Source organism: Harmonia axyridis, chromosome 7, assembly GCF_914767665.1.
Source record: "Harmonia axyridis chromosome 7, icHarAxyr1.1, whole genome shotgun sequence".
Taxonomy (NCBI): Eukaryota; Metazoa; Arthropoda; class Insecta; order Coleoptera; family Coccinellidae; genus Harmonia; species Harmonia axyridis.
The window spans coordinates 10205562-10228740 of NC_059507.1; the positions used below are offsets into that span (position 1 = coordinate 10205562).

At 31.3% G+C, this 23179-nt stretch overlaps 4 protein-coding genes across 5 annotated transcripts; 2 read left to right on the forward strand and 2 right to left on the reverse strand.

The window, feature by feature from the left end:
• Positions 1-564: 564 nt before the first annotated feature.
• LOC123684493 (pre-mRNA-splicing factor RBM22) lies at positions 565-2929 on the forward strand. The gene is made up of 6 exons (XM_045623779.1): positions 565-755; positions 815-868; positions 921-1097; positions 1211-1297; positions 1509-1876; positions 2196-2929. Exons 1-6 carry the CDS (start codon positions 702-704, stop codon positions 2737-2739), a joined length of 1284 nt encoding a protein of 427 aa, XP_045479735.1. The 5' UTR covers positions 565-701; the 3' UTR covers positions 2740-2929.
• An 884-nt stretch (positions 2930-3813) lies between these two features.
• On the reverse strand, positions 3814-11173 carry LOC123683790 (centrosomal protein of 97 kDa). The gene is made up of 14 exons (XM_045622682.1): positions 10987-11173; positions 10748-10902; positions 10538-10696; positions 10199-10300; positions 9941-10137; positions 9018-9101; positions 8685-8884; positions 8563-8634; positions 8136-8321; positions 7521-7830; positions 6855-7148; positions 6444-6663; positions 4613-4756; positions 3814-4545 (listed from the first exon to the last, which is right to left on the reverse strand). The coding sequence occupies exons 1-14, from the start codon at positions 10988-10990 to the stop codon at positions 4279-4281; spliced, it is 2394 nt and encodes a 797-aa protein (XP_045478638.1). The 5' UTR covers positions 10991-11173; the 3' UTR covers positions 3814-4278.
• Positions 11174-12008: 835 nt separating this feature from the next.
• Positions 12009-17219, forward strand: LOC123683791 (MOB kinase activator-like 2). 2 transcript variants are annotated; one of them, XM_045622683.1, is made up of 6 exons: positions 12009-12162; positions 12222-12385; positions 13512-13608; positions 13988-14112; positions 14171-14554; positions 15062-17219. In XM_045622683.1, the coding sequence occupies exons 1-5, from the start codon at positions 12068-12070 to the stop codon at positions 14542-14544; spliced, it is 855 nt and encodes a 284-aa protein (XP_045478639.1). In that variant the 5' UTR covers positions 12009-12067; the 3' UTR covers positions 14545-14554; positions 15062-17219. The 2 variants fall into 2 exon arrangements, with proteins under 2 accessions (XP_045478639.1, XP_045478640.1); XM_045622684.1 differs by having other exon boundaries at positions 12011-12162; positions 14171-14515.
• Positions 17220-18671: 1452 nt separating this feature from the next.
• Positions 18672-23145, reverse strand: LOC123684678. The gene is made up of 7 exons (XM_045624039.1): positions 22934-23145; positions 22555-22700; positions 21836-22091; positions 21220-21389; positions 19706-19968; positions 19221-19373; positions 18672-19099 (listed from the first exon to the last, which is right to left on the reverse strand). The coding sequence occupies exons 1-7, from the start codon at positions 23016-23018 to the stop codon at positions 18814-18816; spliced, it is 1359 nt and encodes a 452-aa protein (XP_045479995.1). The 5' UTR covers positions 23019-23145; the 3' UTR covers positions 18672-18813.
• Between the last annotated feature and the right edge of the window lie 34 nt (positions 23146-23179).

Genomic DNA, 23179 nt, shown 5'->3' on the forward strand with positions numbered 1-23179 from the left:
ACAAACGGATATTCAGTATTTTCTAGGCATTTCAGGATGACCAAAAGGAAATAAATAATTCATCCATCAAAATTATATAGCGTAGGTGGGTTACTATTGGTATGAACCCATATTTGAACTGCTTGAAGCAACCTTTTATCTCTCTTGTTTGAATTAATTCTTGATTAATTGATCTGATTTGGTTTCATCAATTAAAAATAGTATGGAGTATAGTACTGAGAATGTTACAAATCAACATATGAAAATTTGGGAGATTTTTGAAAAATAACATGATTTTGGGGGAATTTTTGAGATCATTGGGGGTTTTTTCAATGAAGCAACATGGCAACCCTGTCGTTAGGGCCGCGGTACACGATACCACCTCTCTCGGTACGTCAGTGGCTGCCGGCTGGTAATTCATACGCAAATACCCTTCGCTTATTTATTTCATTTAATGGTTATAATGAAACTAGAAGAGTGTCTCAATAAATTTTACATTTGCGTTATTGTGAGGTTTTATTGCTTTTTAATTCTATGGAATTGCACACCAGAGAAGAAAACATAGAATTATTTTGTCATTAAGTCAATGGTTCATGTCAGGAGTTTTGACAGCTTATGAAGTTTATAAACGCTACTTTTTTACAAATTATCTCTGATGGTGGAAATTTATATTCCGTATAATTCATGTCTCAAATTCATTTGAGTTCATATCAATAATAATTATGGCTACTTCTAAAACAACAAATACTTACAATCGGCAAAATTGGGAAGATTCCGTGAGTACTTACCTATGACCAAGTACTGATATGGAAAATTCTAATTTTCTTAATTTCAGGATTTTCCTATACTGTGTCAAACATGTTTGGGAGATAACCCTTATATTCGAATGGTAAGTTTTAAAAACGATATTTTTTCTTACACTTACTCATTTATTATTTTAGACGAAAGAAAAATATGGAAAGGAATGTAAAATATGTGCTAGGCCTTTCACAGTTTTCAGATGGTGTCCTGGAGCTAGAATGCGCTTTAAGAAAACTGAAGTATGTCAGACTTGCAGCAAATTGAAAAATGTCTGTCAGACTTGTTTGCTAGATCTAGAATATGGGTTACCTATTCAGGTAATTAAACATTTATGTTTAAAGAGAAGTTGACTTCAGTGAGAATACTCGTGATTGAGTAATTTCACTGCAAAGAGAATTTATTTATTTGATTTTCACGTATTACGTTTTAGGTCAGAGATGCTGCTTTGAAAATTACTGATAATCTTCCTAAAAGTGATGTGAATAAAGAATATTATATCCAAAATATGGAGAAGCAGGTACTTAAATTGAAAAATTCTTTAATAAGAACATGGGTTCATGCATAAAATCCCATGATGTTAGGTCAAATAAATGTTTAAAGCAATATTAAATAAGAATATTAAAGTTTGCTTTGTGACTAGTAGTTCTGTTGTTAAATTGAAGAAATTCTACTAGAGAATGAAGTTATGTAAATAATTGGTTTCATGTTATTAATTAATTTTTTTTCAGTTGAGTAGATCAGATTCTGGTGCATTGGCCAATAACAGTAAGCTAAATGAACCAAATGATCTTTTGATGCGTTTAGCAAGAACTGCACCTTATTATAAGAGGAATAGACCTCACGTATGTTCTTTCTGGGTCAAAGGTGAATGTAGAAGAGGTGAAGAATGTCCATATAGACATGAGAAGCCTACAGATCCTGATGATCCATTGGCAGATCAAAATATCAAGGATAGATATTATGGAACTAATGACCCAGTTGCTGATAAATTACTGAAAAGAGCTGCTGCCATGCCGGCATTGCCACCTCCAGATGATAAAACAATTACGACTTTATATATTGGAAATCTTGGAAATTTGACAGAACAAGATATAAGGTAAATAAATAGGTTGTTTTTTTATCTTCGAAGATAATATTTTGAAGAACAATAATGAAAACAAGAAGCTCACCTTCAATTTTCCAGCAACAAAACAGAACCCTACTACTTAATAGGGTCTGATTCTAGTAGATCCCTATTGTTGGTTACAAAAAATTGTATTAAAGAATTACATTCAACCTCTCTTTTATCGAAGTGAACTTGATAATTTTAATTTCAGTTTTGTAGCCTAGTAATTCAACACGAAAAATATTTAAAAGTTTAACTTTTACTTTTGCAATAGCCTCCAATTTTGTAATTGTTATATTAATGTTTTTAGGGACCACTTTTACCAATATGGTGAAATTCGAACTGTGAGCATTGTTCCTAAACAACAATGTGCTTTTGTACAGTATACAACTCGTCAAGCAGCAGAATCGGCAGCTGAAAAAACTTTCAACAAGTTGATCTTGGGTGGTAGGCGCCTCACAATCAAATGGGGAAGATCTCAAGGAAGAATTGGTCCTTTGATGGGAATTCAGAATATGGAAGTGTATGAACCAGTTCCAGGCTTACCTGGAGCTTTGCCAGAATTGAGCAATAATTTTTTCAATTTGGAACCTGGACATATACCATTGCCAAACATTCCTCCACCACCGTCTTTAATGATGCCTCAGTTGTTTGGTCCTCCTCCGCTACCTCAATTCTTTTTCAATCCACCACAATTGCCTCCTTTCGTTCCAAATCCAAGTGTTGCGGCTAGTGCTGCAAGTTCTGTAACTAAAGAACAGAGTATTGCTGCTGTTAAACCTACTGTGCATTATCCCAGTCAGGATCCTAGTAGGTTAGGTGCAACACAAATAACTACTGAAAGACAGGAATGAAAGTGAACATGGATGGTAGGAGTCTTGATTTTAAATGTTTCCATTGTATTTCATTTCAACGATAGTGTTAGGAACCAATTTCTGTTAGTTACTTTGAGTGGCTTATATCAGCAATAAAATAATTTGTTTCATGTTTATATACATATGGATATATGTAAATTATAAATGAAGAATTTTTACTGAGCACATAGTCAATATGCATTATTTATTCAACTTGACCTGTTTAAGTTATTTCCTATTTAAATAACGATATCATGTTGTAATATGCTATTTGATAGTATGAAAAATATCCTCGGTATGGTCCTGCTTCGTATTTACAGACCGCTTGACACATGTCAATGGTCAACTAAATTTTTCATTGACAGAGTTTTGGAGGTTAAAAATGGTCGATCTCTTCTAATTTGTAAATAACTGATAGTTGTTAAGGGCTCTCAAGAGTATTTGTTTTATAATCAAAATAATAAAGTTTTTGAGTGTTATACGCTATGGAAAATATTGATAAACAATAATCTGAAAATTAAAATGACAACTGTCAACCGGAGTGGGCGTGGTTACCGGTGACGGACACTCACCGAATTTTGAGGAAATATCACCGGTTTTTGAGGAATTTGACATATACGGACCACCAGCTTACTAACCAAGGTGATAAACGGACCATACCCTCTATTCACATCCTCATAGATTACACTTGAGATGGTGAGCTCACTTACTTTTGAAAAACCTCAAGATTAGAGTGGCGACTTTTGAAGGGACCAGCCTTCTTGGATTTAATGGTATTGGTTAATATTTTTTTTTTATATTTATACAAATTAACAATTCCCACTTTTTATGTATTCAATGAACATCACATAATTTGAGAGCATTTGAAAAAAAATCTTTTGGTCTCCGAATTCTAATTAGGTTTCATAATAACCTATATCTGCAAACTCTTGTAGCAATTTTAAGTTCTGCAATCTTATCTGATTGGCAGAGTATTTTCCCTAAAATGATTTCAAATTTTTTTTATTTCCATTACTCGATGTAATACAAAACCAATTTTTTCATATATCCTTGAAATAAAGGAAAAAAAAAAGCAATAATTCAGACATATATTTATGAAACAAATCAATAAATAGCAAAATAATATATTGTTCACTGAAGCTACAACAATCACATAAAAAGCTGCTCTTCACATTAGTGCATTATTCCATAATGGATATCAAATCGTACTATTTAAAATTTTTCAAAGAATGTCATACACACATCAGTTATTACCAATAAAAAACTCACATTACTATGATGTGGTTGATTTTTAATTGACACATTCGATTCATTTTAGTCTTCAAATTTAAAATAATACTTGTTATTTGCACAATCTATTCAAGTGAATTTGCCTGAGTATTTGAAAGCACATATCAATATCAAAAAAACTGATTTGATTCAGTACTTTGTAGTATATTTCATAAAATCGCCGACAAGATAAAAATAAAAAATATTTCATAGATAACGATCAACTCAGTTATTTACACATTTAAAATAATAATTTTTAACAACTTATGACTATTTTTCATCTACGCCACAATCATCAGTAGTCTTATCTGTAACTGTAATAGAGATTTCAGAGGTGTTCCTCCCGTTGAAGGTATCTTTGGTTTCTGAAACCGTTTTTAACACTCCATCGACAAGCGAACCAGCAAACTGTCGAAGGTCGGAAACATTATGTTGATTTGACTGTTGAGAGTTATCTTTTTTCTTCGCACTAACAGGTAACGGTAGAGAAGATGGTCTGGTTTGCTTTTGGAATGGAAAATTTTTTGCAGCCTCACCCTTTTAAAAAAAAGATGATTAGATACAATGTAAAAACTGAACTTATACTTTACAAAAAGCACCTTACCTGAGGTGTATGTACAGCAACAATTTCTGTTTGTGTCGCTATTCCATTTTCCTTTTCACGGAGCGGACACCCAAGACCAGCAGCTTGACTAAACAAAGTCATAACCTTGACAATCTCCTCCATAGAAGATTGTAATTGATGTATCTTGAAAGGAAAAAAAGAGAATGATGTAAAAGCAAAAGTTACAAAAAAAAAAAATAAATTGATATTTAAAAGATAAGGGGACTATAGGCAATCAACATGGAACCCGTAATTTAAACTGTCAGAATGTGATTTGACATGGAAACAACTTCAACCAATGTCCTAAAATGAATTCATGAGGAGTACCTGATCGAAATCTTGTATACAGGGTGATTCACCGGGATGGCTTCTAAGTTTATGGAAAACTAATCATAATTTTGAGCTGAAAATTTGCATATTGAGGTTTGAGACAATGATCTTTCTCCCTAAAATATTTTCAGATCTCTACAACTTCCGGTTATACCGGAAACAGACTACTACTTCCTTATTTCAAATGGCACACCCAGTATATTATTGCATCATTAGATAGTTTTTCCGATGGCAATTTCGGAAATATGCCATACCTTGAGAAAAACTCAAACGGTTCATGAGTTATTGGGATTCTTATGAAAAAAAAGGTGGCGATGAGGACTCACATTTTTTTTTAATATTTCAGCAGAAAAAGCTTTTTCCGAAAAATTTTTTTTCTTTTTCGATTCCGCAAATACGTAGTATTATAAGACTGTTTTCGGCTTGGACTAAAAATGTACGAGGTGTTTATAAGAGGATCATGAACTTGGACAACTTAAAATCATCAAAACTCAAGATTTTCAAATTAGAACCTATATTTTTTATTATTTCAGTCGATTCTACGTACAAAAATAGTGGGGGTTACTCAAGCAAACCCTATACCTAAAATGAATACTTCAAGAGTTATCAGGAAAGAACTTCAAATGAGGAAAAAACGCTATTTATAACTGTGTAAATAACTGTCTATTACTTCCGGAAAACACAGAAAGAAACTAAAATTCGATGTTTGGATAACTAAATTTTACATTTCATGAATTTTAATTAATTTTTCGTTGGGATTGTTGAGAAATCCATAAACCAATACAATTTTCAATTACGAATAATTCATTACAATTCTTGATATGTCAAATTTAGTTAAGAAAGCTTCGAATTTTAGTTTCTTTCTGTGTTTTTCGGAAATCGCAGATTACTCCACACAGTTATAAATAGCGGTCTTTCCTCATTTAAAGTTCTTTCTCGATAACTCATAAAGTATTCATTTTAGGTATAGGGTTTGCTTTAGTAACCCCCACTATTTTTGGACGTAGAATCGACTGAAATAATAAAAAATATAGGTTCTAATTTGAAAATCTTGAGTTTTGATGAATTTGAGTTGTCCAAGTTCATGATTGGAAAAAGCTCTTTCTGCGGTAATATTAAAAAAAAAATGTGAGTCCTCATCGGCACCATTTTTTTCATAAGAATCCCAATAACTCATGAACTGTTTGAGTTTTTCTCAAGGTATGGCATATTGCCGAAATTGCCATCGGAAAAGCTATCTAATGATGCAATAATATACTGGGTGTGCCATTTGAAATAAGGAAGTAGAAGTCTGTTTCCGGTATAACCGGAAGTTGTAGAGATCTGAAAATATTTTAGGGAGTAAGATCACTGTCTCAAACCCCGATATGCAACTTTTCAGCTCAAAATTATGATTAGTTTTCCATAAACGTCTAATAGGCCATCCCGGTGAATCACCCTGTATTTGTGTTACATTTTTTCGATAAGCAGAGTTGTTTGGTGAATCTATTAAAAAAATTACCTGGTTTTGAAGAACACTACAAGTTTGAGCAAGATGTTTTATTATTTCCCCATTTTCTTCATTTCTGAGATCGGTCATTGTATAGTTCTTCGCCATATTATCAGGTTGAATCGCTGAAATTTTTTTCCATAGGGCACTTATGGCTTCAGTCTGTAACATTTGAATTTTTCTCTCACTTTCTAGAGCTGCTTTAGTATTTTCCATATCACTAGCTAACTTTCTGAAATGGGAATAAAATTGTAAGTATAAAAACTAATAAGATTTCATCTATGTTCCCCGTAATAGATATCTACTCTATTGAGAATAACGCAGAAAAAATGATGAGGAAATGTAGTTTGAAGCCGGCATAACTCTTTTTCCTTACGTGACGATTTCTGCGAGTTCACTCATACTGCATTGAATTATACTTACTGAATATATTGGTTGGCTCTTTGGCTTTGGAGATCTCTGAATATTTGCTGCACCTCTTTATTCTTATTACGAGTGTAATACCCTCTCCATATTTTCTGAATGCAAACTGCAGCCTGTTCGACCCTATCCTCCATGCTACTGTTACTTCCAGCCTCTGAATCCTTCAACTGTCTTCTCTCTTCTGCTTTCATTTGAATAGTCTGTAATTTGGAGTCACAAACAGAGTCATCGTCACTACTAACTGACTTTCTTAGAATTGATGTTGGTTGTTTCTTAGGAGTCGATTCTGTTTTACTAAAAATTAAATAATCATGAGCTAATATTTATTCATAATATAAATCACGGAGTGGCGAGTTTTTGAATGAACAAGTGTTAGAATGAGCCTTCAGTACAAGTATTATACATTATTTTCTCTAATTCACTGTATTTTCATTGAAATTGATGGAATATTTCCATAAATATCATTTAGTGATTTTTGCATTGAAAAATTTTGGTTGGCAGAACTGTTTCTTGTATCACAAATTTGACAGATAATAGATGAGTACCAACATATAATAATGAAGTATAACCAAGAAATCTGTGCAAGGCTACCAAAATAATTTGCCGACAGGTAAAATAAGGAAGAATATTCAATATTCAAATATTGATAAGATGAATTTTACTCACGTCGAATTACTGTTGCTAATAACATTTTTGTGTCTTGTTGGTGTTGGAGAAACAATCTTTTTATAGTTAGAATTCACTGAAGAATTAAATCGTGAAGATATTGGTGTTCTCAAATTCTTCGGTGAACCTGTCACGTTTTTAGCCTTAACATTGACGATAGGTGTTGTTCGAGAGCTTTTTGTTGAAGATGTGATACTAGGAGAATTCATCCTGTTCAGGGAAGATGGCCTATAATCTGGGCTCATCAGCGATTCAGGTACTGGCACCATCTTGGAAAGTGCTTGTAAAGGGCTATTGGCAGGTTCTGAATCTAAAAAAAGGTGCAGAATTCAAGGAAATTACAATTATTGAACGAATATAGGTGTATGGAAATAACATTTAGGGAAATCAAATTCATCAAAAATATTTTACTACAGATGTTTCTAATATATTACAATTACATTGCAGTAATAGGCTATTTGAAAGTTTTCAAATCATCTCAAATTATTTAGTGATTTATTGAATGATTAATATATAATATATATGATCAAGAATTATTCGTATTTGTCATTTATGATATTCATTCAAGATTTAGAAGCATTATTCAAGCTTATTAAAAAAGAAATAAGAACCTACCTAAACATTTATCCAAAACCATACTTTGGGACATATCGGTTGTAGTGTTCTTATCAGAATTGATAGATTGCGATAATAGACTGGGATCCATACTATGAGACATAATTGAAAAACTGCTTTCACTGGCACTGTTTGAATTATAATAACTTGATGACATCCTATCTGGTGATTTAGAATAACGAGATGCTGAAAAATTATTTGATCAATTAAGATCACAAAGAGAGAAAAAAATAAAATAGAAAGAAGAAAAACTTTCAAATAAATTTCTATAAATCATTGATATTTTTTGAGCGGTCTTCTCATATATATTTAGGTTTTTTGCTATCCAAAGCTGCAAACTCATGTACTCAAAAGCTTTTCTCATTTGTTCAGTTTTCCATATTGAATGATGTTTGAATTATGAATAAATGAAATATAGAGAACTTACTAGGTGGCTTCATAAGGTTCTTAGCACTATTGAGTTTCTTTCTTGTCATTGGTGATGGATTAGGACTTTCACCTGAAATATAGAAACTAAATTTGGAACAGAACAAAGCATCTCAAATATACCGTTTGATTCCTGATCTCTCAGTTGCCTTTGATGTTGTTGAGCTTTGCTCAATATAAGGCGTAGTTTTCTGTCTTCTTCAGTTTCCAAAGTTTCACCACTGAGTGGACAAACACTTGCAAGATATTGAACAAGTTCACTGTGATCGCCTATTCGAAAATGTCTACCTCTACCTTGAGAGTATAACCATTCAGCTCTCAAGCTGAAACATGATAACAGAAGAATGTGAAAATTATGGCTACATAAAATAATATTATTGTTTCTGTTGGTAAATAATATAGCGTGGAGAAAAAGATGATTTTCATTATATGGACATTAATTTTATATTACTTTACCTTTCTATAGCATCAACAACATATCCATCTATAACTGTAACATTCATAAGCCAATTTATAACAAAAGGTCGATAGTCAAAGCCTCTGATATTTTATTAAGGAAAACACAATGAAAATAAAGGATTAAAAATCATTGTGCATCATTTGAAATATATACTGGCAAGTGTTTATTTATAATTTGAATTATTGTATTAAATTAACTCTATTATATTGTGTGTCTGTTTTCAATATCGATTCAACCGTTTTCTCTTGTGAAGAATCGTAAAAGAACGAAAATGTGAAAAGTTTCAAAACTTTTTTCGAACACAATATTTTTTTGTCAAATCAATGTAGAATATCGTAAGTAGCATGAGTCTATCCTTGAGGATATCAATTCAAATAGCCTCTTGAATTGTAATGTGATACAGAAAGTAATATTGCGTTTTATCATGAGAAGACCAATTAAATTGATGTTTTCTCATGAAAAAATTGGAAAAACTGTAATGAATCTTACATGATGAATGACTTGAGTGAAATGACAACAGTAAAAAGCTACCCAAGAACCATATAAATGTTAAAAAATCCTATGTTTTTGTAATGCAAATTATATTTTACAGGTGGCCCAAAAGTTTGCTAATATAATCTATAAAAAAAAAGCTCAGAAGTTTTAATTGCACCCATGAACAATAGGTGATTTGACCAGATTTTTATGATTTAATAATATTCAAAGCAAATCTAGTACTTAGACTGCTGGAAGATGCCAAGTATAAAAAATCATGATCTAAAACTAAAACATGCTGATTTATAGCCAAAATAATTAACACAAACAAGTATAAAAAATATTTAAAATGGAATCTGACCTATCAATCATTCAGTTTGAATCTAAAATTTCAATCATGCCAAACACCAATTTCGAAAACCCTACCCTGTTCAGAAAAGGATACATGTTTTTACCACTCATATTAACACAAGGATTGTTAGCAATTGAGATGCTTGTTAAGTTAGTTAAATGTACCAACTGAGATATTTCATTCAAATCACTAATATTATTGTTAGCGAGAGTTAAATTTATCAAGCTTATAGGTAAAAATCTATCACACTGCACCAAATGATTTATCTTGTTGTTATGAAGGTATAGTTCCTGAAATTTGAATCCAATAATGATCAAATGCATTCAGTTTAAAAAGGTATTGGCTACTTACTTTGAGATTCTTCAAAAATGAGATATCATTTATGTGTACTATACTATTCTCTGATAGATCTAAGTATTCTAATTGCATATTAGTGTTCAGATGTTCAATTGTCTAAAATAAAATTCCAATAATATTAATTTTTCTCATTCAAAAATTGAACATGATAATTTATTTTTGAATTCCCAATTAACACAATAGGAAATAATATGATATGTACTGAGTTTCCTCTATTAACTGCAAAAATATTAATTTCATTATGAGACTAAACACCTATTAAAATAGATTAATTGAGTGAGAAATGGTATGTATATATCATTAATATGATATAATATTTAAATATGACCTTACCTTAATATTATTTCCAGCCAAGCAAAGCCATTTTAAATTAATGAGTTCTTTTAAACCTTCAATTGTAAGTATTCCGTTATGCGCTAAATTCAAGGTATGTAGGGAATGTAACCTGCACACTCCATACATACGAAGCAATTGATTACGGACAATTGATAACTGAAATAAGTATAGTTAAAAATATATATTAGATTGTATTTCTGTAATCACCTTTTGAAGTTTGACAAAGGAGTCAATGTTATCCAATCTTTGCAACTCATTATCATCGAGTATCAAATTTGTAATGTTTTGAGATTCTTCCAAAGAAAGTTTACTTAATTTCTTCAATTTTTTATTGGACAAATTCAAAATCTCAGATACTTCCTCTAGAATAATTGACATTAATAAAAACTTCAAGGTATTTGATTAAATAATTAGATATTTTTTAATATATAATATAATTTAATCACCCATTTGTATGCGACAATTCACATGATCTTTAGAGATTGCAGATTAGACTAAAAGATTTCGATTTCAGAATTCGTTACAAGTCTGTTATATCTAAATTTAACAATATACTCCAAATTTATTTTTGATTTAAATTTGTCCCTTGATTTTTTGACTTGTGGGGTTTTGACAGATTTTTACTTTAATGACATTAGTTTTTTGATTGACAGTCTAATTCTAATACCAACATCTTCGAAAGACAGTTCTTCGTCTTGAGTTTCTGATTTGGAGATCGATAGTATGAAAGCAAAGTTCTCAGTGATTACGGTGAAATAATTGATTTTGATTTAGATTATCCTATAGAAAATCTTTTCATTTTAAATTTTTTCCGTTATTATGTAATTTTGTAATCTATATAACAATAACAATATCTCTATTTTGATTTGGCTATTTTAAGGCCATATAGTTGGTACAATTGTTTTCTTGATAATAATGATGGAGCTTATTTAGGAAAATGAAAAACTCATTTTATCCTGAATATGATGAAATTTCGAAAGTTGTCCGTGATTTTTGAGCAACATAATCTGATTATCAGTGTTTGAGTCAAGATTAACAAATCGAGAGTGTCTTTTGCTTTTTATGTATTTTTAAAAGTGAAAATTGCAGACATCAGCTGAGAGCAATTAAACCAAAAGCTTCTTTCTCAAAGTCGTCTTTTCATCATTACGAATTTTTTTTAAAGTGGCATTAAAACATTCAAACTGGATAAACTACCTGAATATATCCGCGACAGCGTGGACTGGTTATTAGGGTGAGTAAAAAGATTAAACAATCCATAAGATACTAGATTGATCTAGTAACTGTTTTCTTGGTGGGTTTCATCTAAGAAGAGATTTCCCTTAATGAACAACGTTTAGGAGGATGTAATAGATCGTTAATTAAATTGAAGGTTAGGTACATAAAAGTGGGGTAAACTCAATTTATTTCACAACAAAATTAACAATCTTGGTACTTAATAGGCTTCTCACATCAATATTACAGATTGATTGATCTTGTTACATACTAAGCTGAACTTGAACTTGTTATTGGTCACTTAATGCTAGTATGTGGTTGAGTAGAGCTGTAGGTCGAGTTAAAAATGACCACACTGTCCGAGTTTTGCCAATTGAAGCAGAGCAAACTATTTCATGCTTTTGTCGGTACTGTCTCTAGAATTATTTTCATTATAATTTATACTTGCCTTTTTAAACTTTTTCAGTAAAGCCAGACGCAAAGAGAAAGAAGGAAATGAATCATCCAGCACTGAAACTAAATTATATCTAGAAGCAGCCGTTCTTGAGCGTAAACTACCTGACATGGACTTGAGATTGTTAGTAGATTTACCTCCGGGATTAGATTACAATGAATGGCTTGCTTCCCATAGTAAGTTTATTTTGATTTTTGAAGTTTTTTGTGATGATAAATAATGGCTGAATGCAAATTTAAATAATCCAAAACATTATTCCTTCATTAAGTTCCAATTTCTTATTGAGGAACTTTTGTTTCTAGTATATCGCTAAGAGTATCAACTTTTATGGGAATTCTTATGTTTTCTTGAGGATTTGCTGTTTGAGGATTGATGTTAAGGGATATTTTTTTTCTTTTGTTGAAAATAATTTTTTTTTCTGATAATATAGGTGAAAGGTTTCTTTGTTATCTTTTAACAAAATATCAATATCTAATGAGTTCATCAAATAGTCATTTCTCATTGTTATACCCAAGAAGATTGATTATTCATGAGTCTCATTTAAATAACATTAGGAGAAACAAGATTTTGATTATTTCATTATTGACCTGATATATACAATTTCAAATGAGTAAACAAAGGATTGCTTTTTTTTTATTTACACCACCTAACCATGTGAATCACTATACTGCTATGCTCTGTTTTTATGAGATTATAAATATTTTGAAAGAACTATTTCTTTCACAATTATGAACATGAACAATAATAAAGGTTTAAATGACATAAAAAATTGTCTTGACCTTGATTATGGAATGAAATACAAAGTGATTAGAAATTTTCTATTGTTAGTTCCATATCAGTTGCAACTGCAGGAGAATTTTCTTTTGCAAAATGAATGCAGTTAGCATAATACATTTCTTGATATTCTCATTATCTGATCTGGATAATCTTATAAGAATAAATTCATTTCTGCTTTGGGCAACTATTTTTGAAAAAATCATCGACCTTATAAGGAATCTATTGTCAGAATATTATATTTTTTTCCACTATAGTTTTCAAAATGTTTATTTATACACTTCAACTCTTGTGTCTGTGTTCAATTTATTATTAATTTCGATAGGTTTTATTTTTCACTAAGAAATTAATTATATAATTTCATTTGGACATTACTGTTTAGTCTTAGAAAATCGTACTGTTAGTGATGTAATTCATAAGGAATTATGAAATTATCATAAGAACAGAATACATTTGATGGAAATTGAAATTTTGCCAATTGATTCCTTAATTTATTTTGTTTTGAATATTTATTATACCTTTTTTCAGCTATGGCTCTATTCGATAATGTTAATTTAGTGTATGGAACTGTTAGTGAATTTTGTACTCAATCTGGATGTCCTGATATGACAGGTCCTGGACAAAGGTAATTGAAAACAGAGCATTTAAAACAACATTGAATTTTTACATCAAAATTATTTTTACGAATGATAACTGTTGATTCAATAATGAAAACATTTTCTTTTTTTAATATAATTGTGTTTTGGTGGCCTATTTGAATTAAAATTTTTTGAATGCAAAATATTTTTGTGAATTTTAATGTGCTCAATAGACTTTACTCAATAATTCGAGAGTATTTGAAAAATTTGCCAATTAGCCTATTGTTACATTCCTGATGTGAGACTACATTTCTTAAAAAATAAAGTTGAAGATTTTCATTTAGTTTGTTGCACTTCTGTTGATTATATTCATTATATTTTGTCCTGACTAAAATGTTCATAACAGTTTAATACATATGTTTTTAGAACTTACCTATGGTTTGATGAGAAGGGTAAGAAAACTAAAGTTGCAGCTCCTCAGTATATTGATTATGTGATGACATTTATCCAGAAGACTATAAGTGATGAAAGTATTTTTCCTACAAAATATGGTAAGTTTTTTTTTTTAATAATGAACATATATCAGATACTGAATCTCTTTGTTTCCAGCGAATGAATTTCCCTCATCATTTGAGTCAATAGTAAGAAAGATAGTACGCTTATTGTTTCACGTAGTTGCCCATCTCTATGCGGTTCACTTCAAAGAAGTTGTAATGTTAGGATTGCATGCCCATCTCAACCTCACTTTTGCCCATTTGATGGCGCTCCATCACAGATTTTCTCTTATCGAGGCAAAAGAGACTGAGGTACTGAAAGATCTTGAGGTTGCTCTCAAACTTACCGATGAGCTTAACATAGAAGCTGCAAATAACAATGAGAAGGGAAATGACAAAGATGCCCCAGGTGATAGCAGTAGCACGGACTCCAAAACACATTCAAATGATGATAATGTGTGTAAGTTGATTAGAGGTGTAAAAAATTGAATCTTAAGAGGTATGATAAAATTTGGATAAGTGGCCTTAATTGTGAGAAATATTTGTATAGAAATATGAAATCTGATATTTTCAATAATAGCGTGTCAAAAAAGTATAGGAAATTAGTCAATTAAATATATAATTTGTATCACTTCCAAAATAGACTTCTTCTGAAATAATACATTAGCAAATGACAAAAAAAAATGTTTGAAATCAGTATTTGCGATGCAAAAAAAATTGATAATATAGTAGTATCAGCACTCAGTGATCCGATCAGCTGAATTCAAAATATCCACTTTTTATACATCATTGAATAATTTGAGGCGATTTGAAGAATTTTTCATATAGCCTATTATTTTGAGGAAATTTTTGATATGATCAAGTGCTTGTACTTTTTTGACTGAACATGAAAATACTTCAATTTCTAGTTAACTTTTGAACTGAAGATGGTTGAAAATTTGTAGCTATAAATATTTTATTAGTACTGTTACCATTAATATAATAGTTCTGTGTTTTAATCTTTCAGGTAGTGACAATAAATAGTAACTCTAACAGGAGGACCTTTTGCAAATGTGATGGAGATGGTTCAATAGAATGATTTCTGTGGACCTTTTAGTAGCACATGTGATTTTGAAATATAGACTTCTATCTCTTTATTTAGCGCTACTGTTTTATTTATTGTTTTATTTACATTTTAATTTTTATATTGCAGATTTGTTGCTGAGAAACAATAAATTCCTGATGTATTTGTAATTATTTAGCTAGATTGGCTTATGCTACAGATATGGCAAATCTTCAATATTTCATGATGTATAGCCCACACAAGTGATTTCAATTATTTAAACTAATCATATTCTTAAAAAAAGTGGTAAATATTAATTTGGTTGCAATTAAGAAGGGGCAGTACTGCAATTGATTAGGTTTGTCCTAGCATTTCATTGGTGGACAAAAATTTCAATTTTCAAGAGGGAAAAAATGTAAATGTATTTCATGTTTATTAGGAATGGTGCTTCTTTGAAAATGAGTTTATATTTTAATGCAAGAGTGTGATATTTCATAGTTGCACTTCATTCCTAGTACTCTTAAAAATTCTTCTTCAGATTCCTTAAATAAAGGAGATGCAGAGCACGCATTATTTAGCATTAAACAAGAATTATTCTTGATACTATTCAATTTAATGTTACTAGGGTGGGCTAATTTAATTCAGGTTTTTTTTTAAATATGCTGTGAACAAATATAAGTAAGGAGTACTTAAAATAGGAACAGCAGAGTGATGAAACATAGTGAAAGATATATGAACCTAAATTTAAATGGAGTATTCATTAGGTATTTCGCATTCTGCGAAACACAAATGCTAGTTAGCAGCAGGTAGAACTTGCACTTCCAAAATTTAATTTGGTCGTTAGATTAAGTGAAATGAAAATTTGTAATAATTTGTGATCTTTTTGTTGTTTAATGTTTCAATTATCACGAAATTTAATTTTTTCTGATTATAATAACCGGCAGTTTGGCTTTTATAATGCTTCTATTTCAGATTTCCAGAGAATTAGATGAGCATAGAGTAAAGAGCTGTGTAGATTTGTTTAAAAAGTTCAATTTCTTATGAAATGATGTTATCGTGATAAATGATTTTTGGTTTTTTCATTATTTTATGCAGAATAAATGTTTCATGTGAAGGTCAAAAATCTACGTTGTCACTTATATAAATTCATCAGAAGTGTTCACATTTTTTTAATGTTGATAAGGCTGAGTTTGGTACTGTGGATTCTACTTTACTATTTCCAAATATTGGATTGAAAACTATGTTGTTCGCGCCGAGCAATTTTTTTTCATTGTCAGTGCATATTCAAATTTGACATTTTATTTTGCTGAAATTTTAACTCACAAATTGGTAAAAAAATTGTTTTCGTATATTGTGTATTGCAAATTTTGCTTAGGGAAGTTTTGAAATTGAAATTTTCGAAATATTTTTATATGAATTTGGAATGATAAATAATCCATCCTGAAATCTATTTTTCAGTTTATTATTAATCCATAATTGTACTTGGAAACAATACCAATCTGTGGATTCTTGGATATTGTCGAACAATTCGTCCTTATTCAATTATTTTGTCTTGTCATTGTATATAGAATAGGATTAATGTAACAATATATTTTTGGCACTTTCAAAACATTTAGGCTCCCTTCAATTATTTGATAGTAATTCAGGAACACAAAGGCATCTTGAGTAAAGAATAAAATTATATAAATACATATTTAAAGAAGTGGTATTTGGATATATCTTTGTATGAAATGTTCTGTGAATCGTTGCTTCTTTTCTTCAGAATTGGAACAATGAATTTCATTCTCATTCCAGCTAGTAAGTTGCCATAATAATTTAACAGAATTAATTGAATGCAAAGGTATCTTGTATAGCATGGTTATGCTTCTATATTAAATATATATATCAAGTTTTTTCCAAATATGACTCTTGATATGCACACCAGTTATGCAAAAAACACATTTGTATGTTGCTTTATGGAGGAATATTATTTTTGAAGTGAATGTACAGTGTTATTGTTCTCACTACTGATTGTAAATATGTATTTGAAGAAAGAAGTTTTAGTTTGTTATTTACTGAATTCTGTAAACGGCTATTAGAAAATAGCACTTGTTGAAGAGGATAAATAATCGATTCTAACGTTGAATTTTGTTTTATTTCATCCTTCTAATGACACAATTATCAGTGTAGTGCCTGAAATGAAGATGGTAACAATATCATAGGCTTCATAAAACACAACTCATGCTAGCTCCTAGCTTACAAGAATATTTAAGATTAACATATTTCCAAATAATATCATATATTTGTAAATATGTATATTAATGAATTCACATATTTTACTGACCGGAAGACTTCGGTTTGTTAGCCATTTGATTTGTATTCATAAAGTTAATTTCTCCTCAATTCATTATTTCGAATATTTTCAAAAAAATCATTAAATAGTTATTGGAACAACTGTTTTCTGGGTAAAGAAAAAATATATAAATATTGATATGTACACATTATTAATACATAGGTAAGCGAAAATACAAATAAAAAACATTAATCTGTTCTATCATTATGTTGAATATTTTCAATTTCAATAATAATACTTTTCATTGAAATTATGAGATTTATATAAAAAAGTCTTTCGATTAGATTTGCGTTTTCGAAGAGTTGAAAGGAGTTAATTTATCTATATAATTTAATCAAAATTATAAAATAATATTTGATTGAAGGAAGCGAAAAAATGTTGTACCATTTATGAAGAAAAGTTAAGTAATATTCTAAGAGAAATATAACACTAATTGATAAAAATTGAGGTTAGGAATAATACGTTGATATTTGATAAATTAATAATTTCACAAAATGGTTAATATTTAGAGTAGAAGGTTCGAATAAAAAGTGTTCGATTAGAAATGAGTCCAATAGCGAAAAAAATGGCAAAAAGATCCAGGTCTAGCTATATTGATCAGGCTGTTGTAAAGTTCCCACTCCCAGGCGCGATCCTACTACTGCTCGACACGGGGACTTTTGGCTGCTGAGTTTCCTCCCTGGCCCGGTTCGCCCCTCCTTGGCTAACCTGGTCATCCCAGACTCCTCTAGGATGACCATATTGATGCCAAGCTTAGTGCGGACGCCCAGTCAACGTAAGACGCTTTACCACAGGACTCCTGATCTCAAACCATCCACTGAATCCGACCTCCAAGTAGCTGGATTACAGGAGACGCCACGCTCCCAGTCGGAGAAATGTAGTAAAATTGTTGATGCGATGATACCTCATCAGCTGATGCACTTCTTATTCAAGCGATATAAATGAAATATTATAATATTTTGAATTTTATCAAAGGTATTTGTCAAAATTCCACCTATTAGGATTGTCTGAAAACTCTAAATTATGTATAATAACTGGTATTATTTTAATTCCTATGTATAGGCAACATATAATACATCCATCATGAATAGAGCGTTAACTATTTTTTTCAAACTATATAGGTACTACTTATAAATAGAACGCAAAATGGACTGATAATAATTTCAGGATATCTAAATGAAATGAAAAAAAAAATTGGGCAGCCACGAAGTGGTACTAATATGTTGAAATTAAAAACTGATGTAAGTTTGGAATGTGATTATATTTCTGCATTCGTATATAAATATGTTTTTTGTATCTTATCATCTGATAACTATAAATACAGTAGTGTAAACTATTTTTTCTCATTATATAATAAAAATATGTGTCTTCTTTTTTCTAATAATCAACAATTATTCTGCATTCTTACATGATCGCAGGGTTTAGAAATCTTTACGTCCACCAATCGACAAGACCTGAATAAAATTGATATTTCTCTGATAAAATAGCCTATTCCCTCAGCAATTGGATCGCAGATATCCCTCAAAGAAGTAGATATATTGTAGAAAAATATTAAAGGAGGCTGTATGATTGCGTTGAAGAAGGTTGCTAGAAAAGGCTTGAAGAAATAATCTGATGTTATCTGCAGGAGTCCAATGGTTAGTGGTCTTATAACACTATGTAACAGGAACCTAGAATAAAATCGGATAATTAAAATTCAATTATTATCAGTTTAATAAATATTGAGAATGATAAGAAAAATAAAGACAACAAAACAAATAACACATATTCTAAAATGCGAGAAATATTCACCTGAAAAATTGCAGGATGAATGAAGTAATAAAAGAAATTCCAATGTGTATTGTGCCGAAAATTTCTCCCCAAAATTTAATATTATATTCTTCTGATTGATCTGCGACAATTTCTGTTCTTATAAAGGGTGGATTATCCGTCGTCCTTAAGTATCTGTAAAAGATAATTAATATTGATAATGAGGTATTGAAATATAATTGACAACAAATATAATATTGACAACAACAATTTATCTGTATGCTAAAGGGGTTTCCAATAAGATATTTCATTTCGATATTAAAAAAGTTTGTTTTCAATTTCAATGCGTTTTTGAAGTGTGTATCGTTCTATTTTAATAATGGCGTAGATTTACTTGTCAAATGTCAGGAAATGACAGCTTCAAAAGTCACAGCCGCCCAGATAGCGGGCTATTCAAAATGAAAGTAAGATGTTTTTTAGTTGCATATTCGAGAGTTTTCGGAAAAGACATCCATTATCATACTCACGAGGCGTTACCATGGTCGAAATAATAGACATCCACCCTTGCCGGTATACCACAACGGCATCCTTTGATTTTATGGTGTATTACTTCGTCACGATGATTTATTATATCACAATCTCCTATGTTCTTATCTCCATCAACGCTCTTAGCTCTTTGATTTTTACGATCCTTGGCTTCTTTGGTCTGACAGACGTGTGGTTTCGTGTTGACTCCAATGGTGGCACATTCTGGTTTTGGTAATTCGTCGATTAAATTGAATACCAGCCTCTGTCGATCAGAATGAAATCATTTCATCTCAAGGTATTCGTTGAGAATAATCGAACATTTTGAAATGAATTATAGCAATATGTCATTGTCTTTTAATTTATATACACTGCGCAAAAGAATTAACGCACATTATGGAAATCTCAAATTTATTCTACAACTGAAGGTGTTCTCAATGATAATTATTTTCTTCAGAATTATGCATGCATGTGTTATCCACTTTCAACGTTTTTCTTCAATACAGATGTTTTTTCCCAGCAGGAATAAAAAAGATTAGATTATCAGATTTTGAATGTATTGGCTCCATTCTGAAATCAGTTGTTCTTGATCAATTCTAGTGATCAATAGTTTTTCTTTCACTTGATTTTCTACACTCGATCGCTATGCAACGCGAAACACGCAATTTGACCCAAGAGGAATGTGCCCAAGCGGTAGTTTTGCGAGAAGAAGGGTGGACACACACAAGAATTGCAGAAAGGTTTGGAGTTTCCCATACAAGTGTGTCCAGAATGTTGCAGCGATTCAGGGAGATAGGTATGAATGTCCGAAGACCAGGACAGGGTAGACCACGGGTAACAACTGCCATTCAAGAACGTTACTTGAGAGTTTCTTCGTTGAGACAACGGTTTGCAACCGCTCGCCTCCTTCAAAATCAGCTTGAGCAAACTCATGGGGTGCAAATTAGCACTCAGACAATAAGAAATCGCCTCAGAGAATATGATTTAAGGCCTCGTGTCGCGGCAAGAGGCCCAGCTCTTACCCCAGCCCATCGAAGGGCGCTTTTGGATTTTGCGAGAGAGCATATCCATATTGGGAAGAGGCTGATTGGGAAAGAGTGCTCTTCACAGATGAGTCTAGATTCTGGCTCTACCATTGTGATCGACGTTCCCTTGTATACAGACGTCCACATGAAAGATATGCTCAGTGCACTCTTTCCCAATCAGCCTCTTCCCAATGGATATGCTCTCTCTCAAAATCCAAAAGCGCCCTTCGATGGGCTGGGGTAAGAGCTGGGCCTCTTGCCGCGACACGAGGCCTTAAATCATATTCTCTGAGGTGATTTCTTATTGTCTGAGTGCTAATTTGCACCCCATGAGTTTGCTCAAGCTGATTTTGAAGGAGGCGAGCGGTTGCAAACCGTTGTCGCAACGAAGAAACTCTCAAGTAAAGTTCTTGAATGGCAGTTGTTACCCGTGGTCTACCTTTCCAGATTTCTTATATACCTATGGGTAACTTTATCTGTTCTGTACTTACCCTGGGAGGACTGTGATCATCTTGAGCTTGGGTAACGCACATCTTATAGAATTCAGGTAGCTCCTTTTGTTCATCGTTTGTTTTTTTCGAGAATGATGCTCGGTTTTTGAACCATTTAGTGATAGAGTGTCTGTCTAGTCTTGAAGTTCTTCTATTATTCGTTTGGGGGACTACGGACAACGTTTTGTATTTATTTGAGTATTGAAAGAATTTTTTTGAATTACTCCAAAAGATTTTTTATTTAGTCTCACTTAGGACTTGGATATATATTAATATCTGATTCCTTTCAAGGAATAGGTATAATAAATCAAATTGATATAATCAATATACCCTTCGCGAAAGAAATTATGATTCAATAATAATCCCAACTAGAAATTATGTAATGATTTGGAAGGGACCAACCAGATTCTTATTATGCGCATCCGCCAAATTTTAGTACATTAATTCAAAATTAATTTATTTTCTATCATGACTTAAAGTGAATGTAATTTGAAATGACCTCTATGAGATCAAAACAATGTGTTACAAGTAAAGGTAGCAATGAAGGAAGATTGAGGGAGAAATTGATCGTTTTGGTGGAATCAGCTGAATTCTGAAAGTTCATTTTAACACTCACTTAAATCCCTTCGCAAAGTGACGAAGTTTTCATTCATACAGTGGCACTTATTCATGAGTTTTTCATCCGTTGATCGTTCTACAAGAGGAAGAGTTTTGGGGCATACGACAATTGGCACATCTTCGTTGTAGCTGTTGTTAATGTCTACAGTTTCTACGTCTACCTCTGATTGAGACTCATCAGTCGTTGGCACAAACTTTTTTTTATATAACTCTTTCAATTCTACTTGAGCGGGTTTGCATTCGACAGCATTATACTGAAATTCATATCGGAAAATAAATTATAGTTACTTCCAATCTAATTATTATTTGTGTTCTGTGCTTCCAACATTCTGGCTAGTTCACGTTGAAAAATTCCCTGAAAAGTTTGTGAGGAATCATATGTTTGTCACAAACAGGATTTCCATTCTAAATCTCATCAAAATTGAATAAGAATTATATTTAGAGCTGTTATAAGGATTCATGTACATACGTACAGACCGACATGAAACTAAAAGTTGTTCAGAATGATATGAAATACATTTTGCGAGCGGACATTTTCAAATCAGAGGCCTAAAAGGTTTTTGATCCCAAAACAAAGTTTCTAACGTAATGCCATTAGCAATATTAAAAATAAGACGCGTATTTTATCGATATTTTTGCTCACTGAAAAAAAGCTCAATATCCGCATGAGTATGGTCTACAGTACAAATTCCTGTAGTTTTCATTTTGCATTCTTACCGTGGCATTAGTTTTCGGGTTTTTTCCTGAAGTTGAACTATCTTCTATTTCGGAGATTCTGTCACTGAAATAGTGGGGAGTATCTGGCCCCATTGTATTGATGGCATCTCTTAGTTCTTGTTGAAGAGAGTTGCCAAATTCAGAGTCTAGATGAAAAAAGGGTTATTGTCCCAAAATAATGATTCAATATAACAGATCTGTAGAAACGTTTTTGCAGTTGAATTTTAAATGAATCAAAATTCACTTTTATCGATTGTTCAAATAGTAATAACATTTTTATTTTATATTTGAAATAATGTATCATTGGAGAAAAAAATAATTGTAATATTGCTCTCATAATGTAAAAAAAAAGTATTACTAATATTTTTGGTTTGTATACCTGTAGCTAATGGTTCAACATCATTTTCCGTCGAATTGCTCTCAGGAATATAGTCTTTAATGGTTTTTTGCTTTTTAGGGGACATTTTTACTATGAAATGCAAGACTTGTATTGTTAAGAAGGTAAATACATGTTGGGATTAGTATAAAATATTAATATAAATCTGTCAAGTTAATATATTGAATCTTTCAAATTTTGACATTATTTTAATGAGGCAGAAAAAAGGATGAAAGTGTATTATTTATA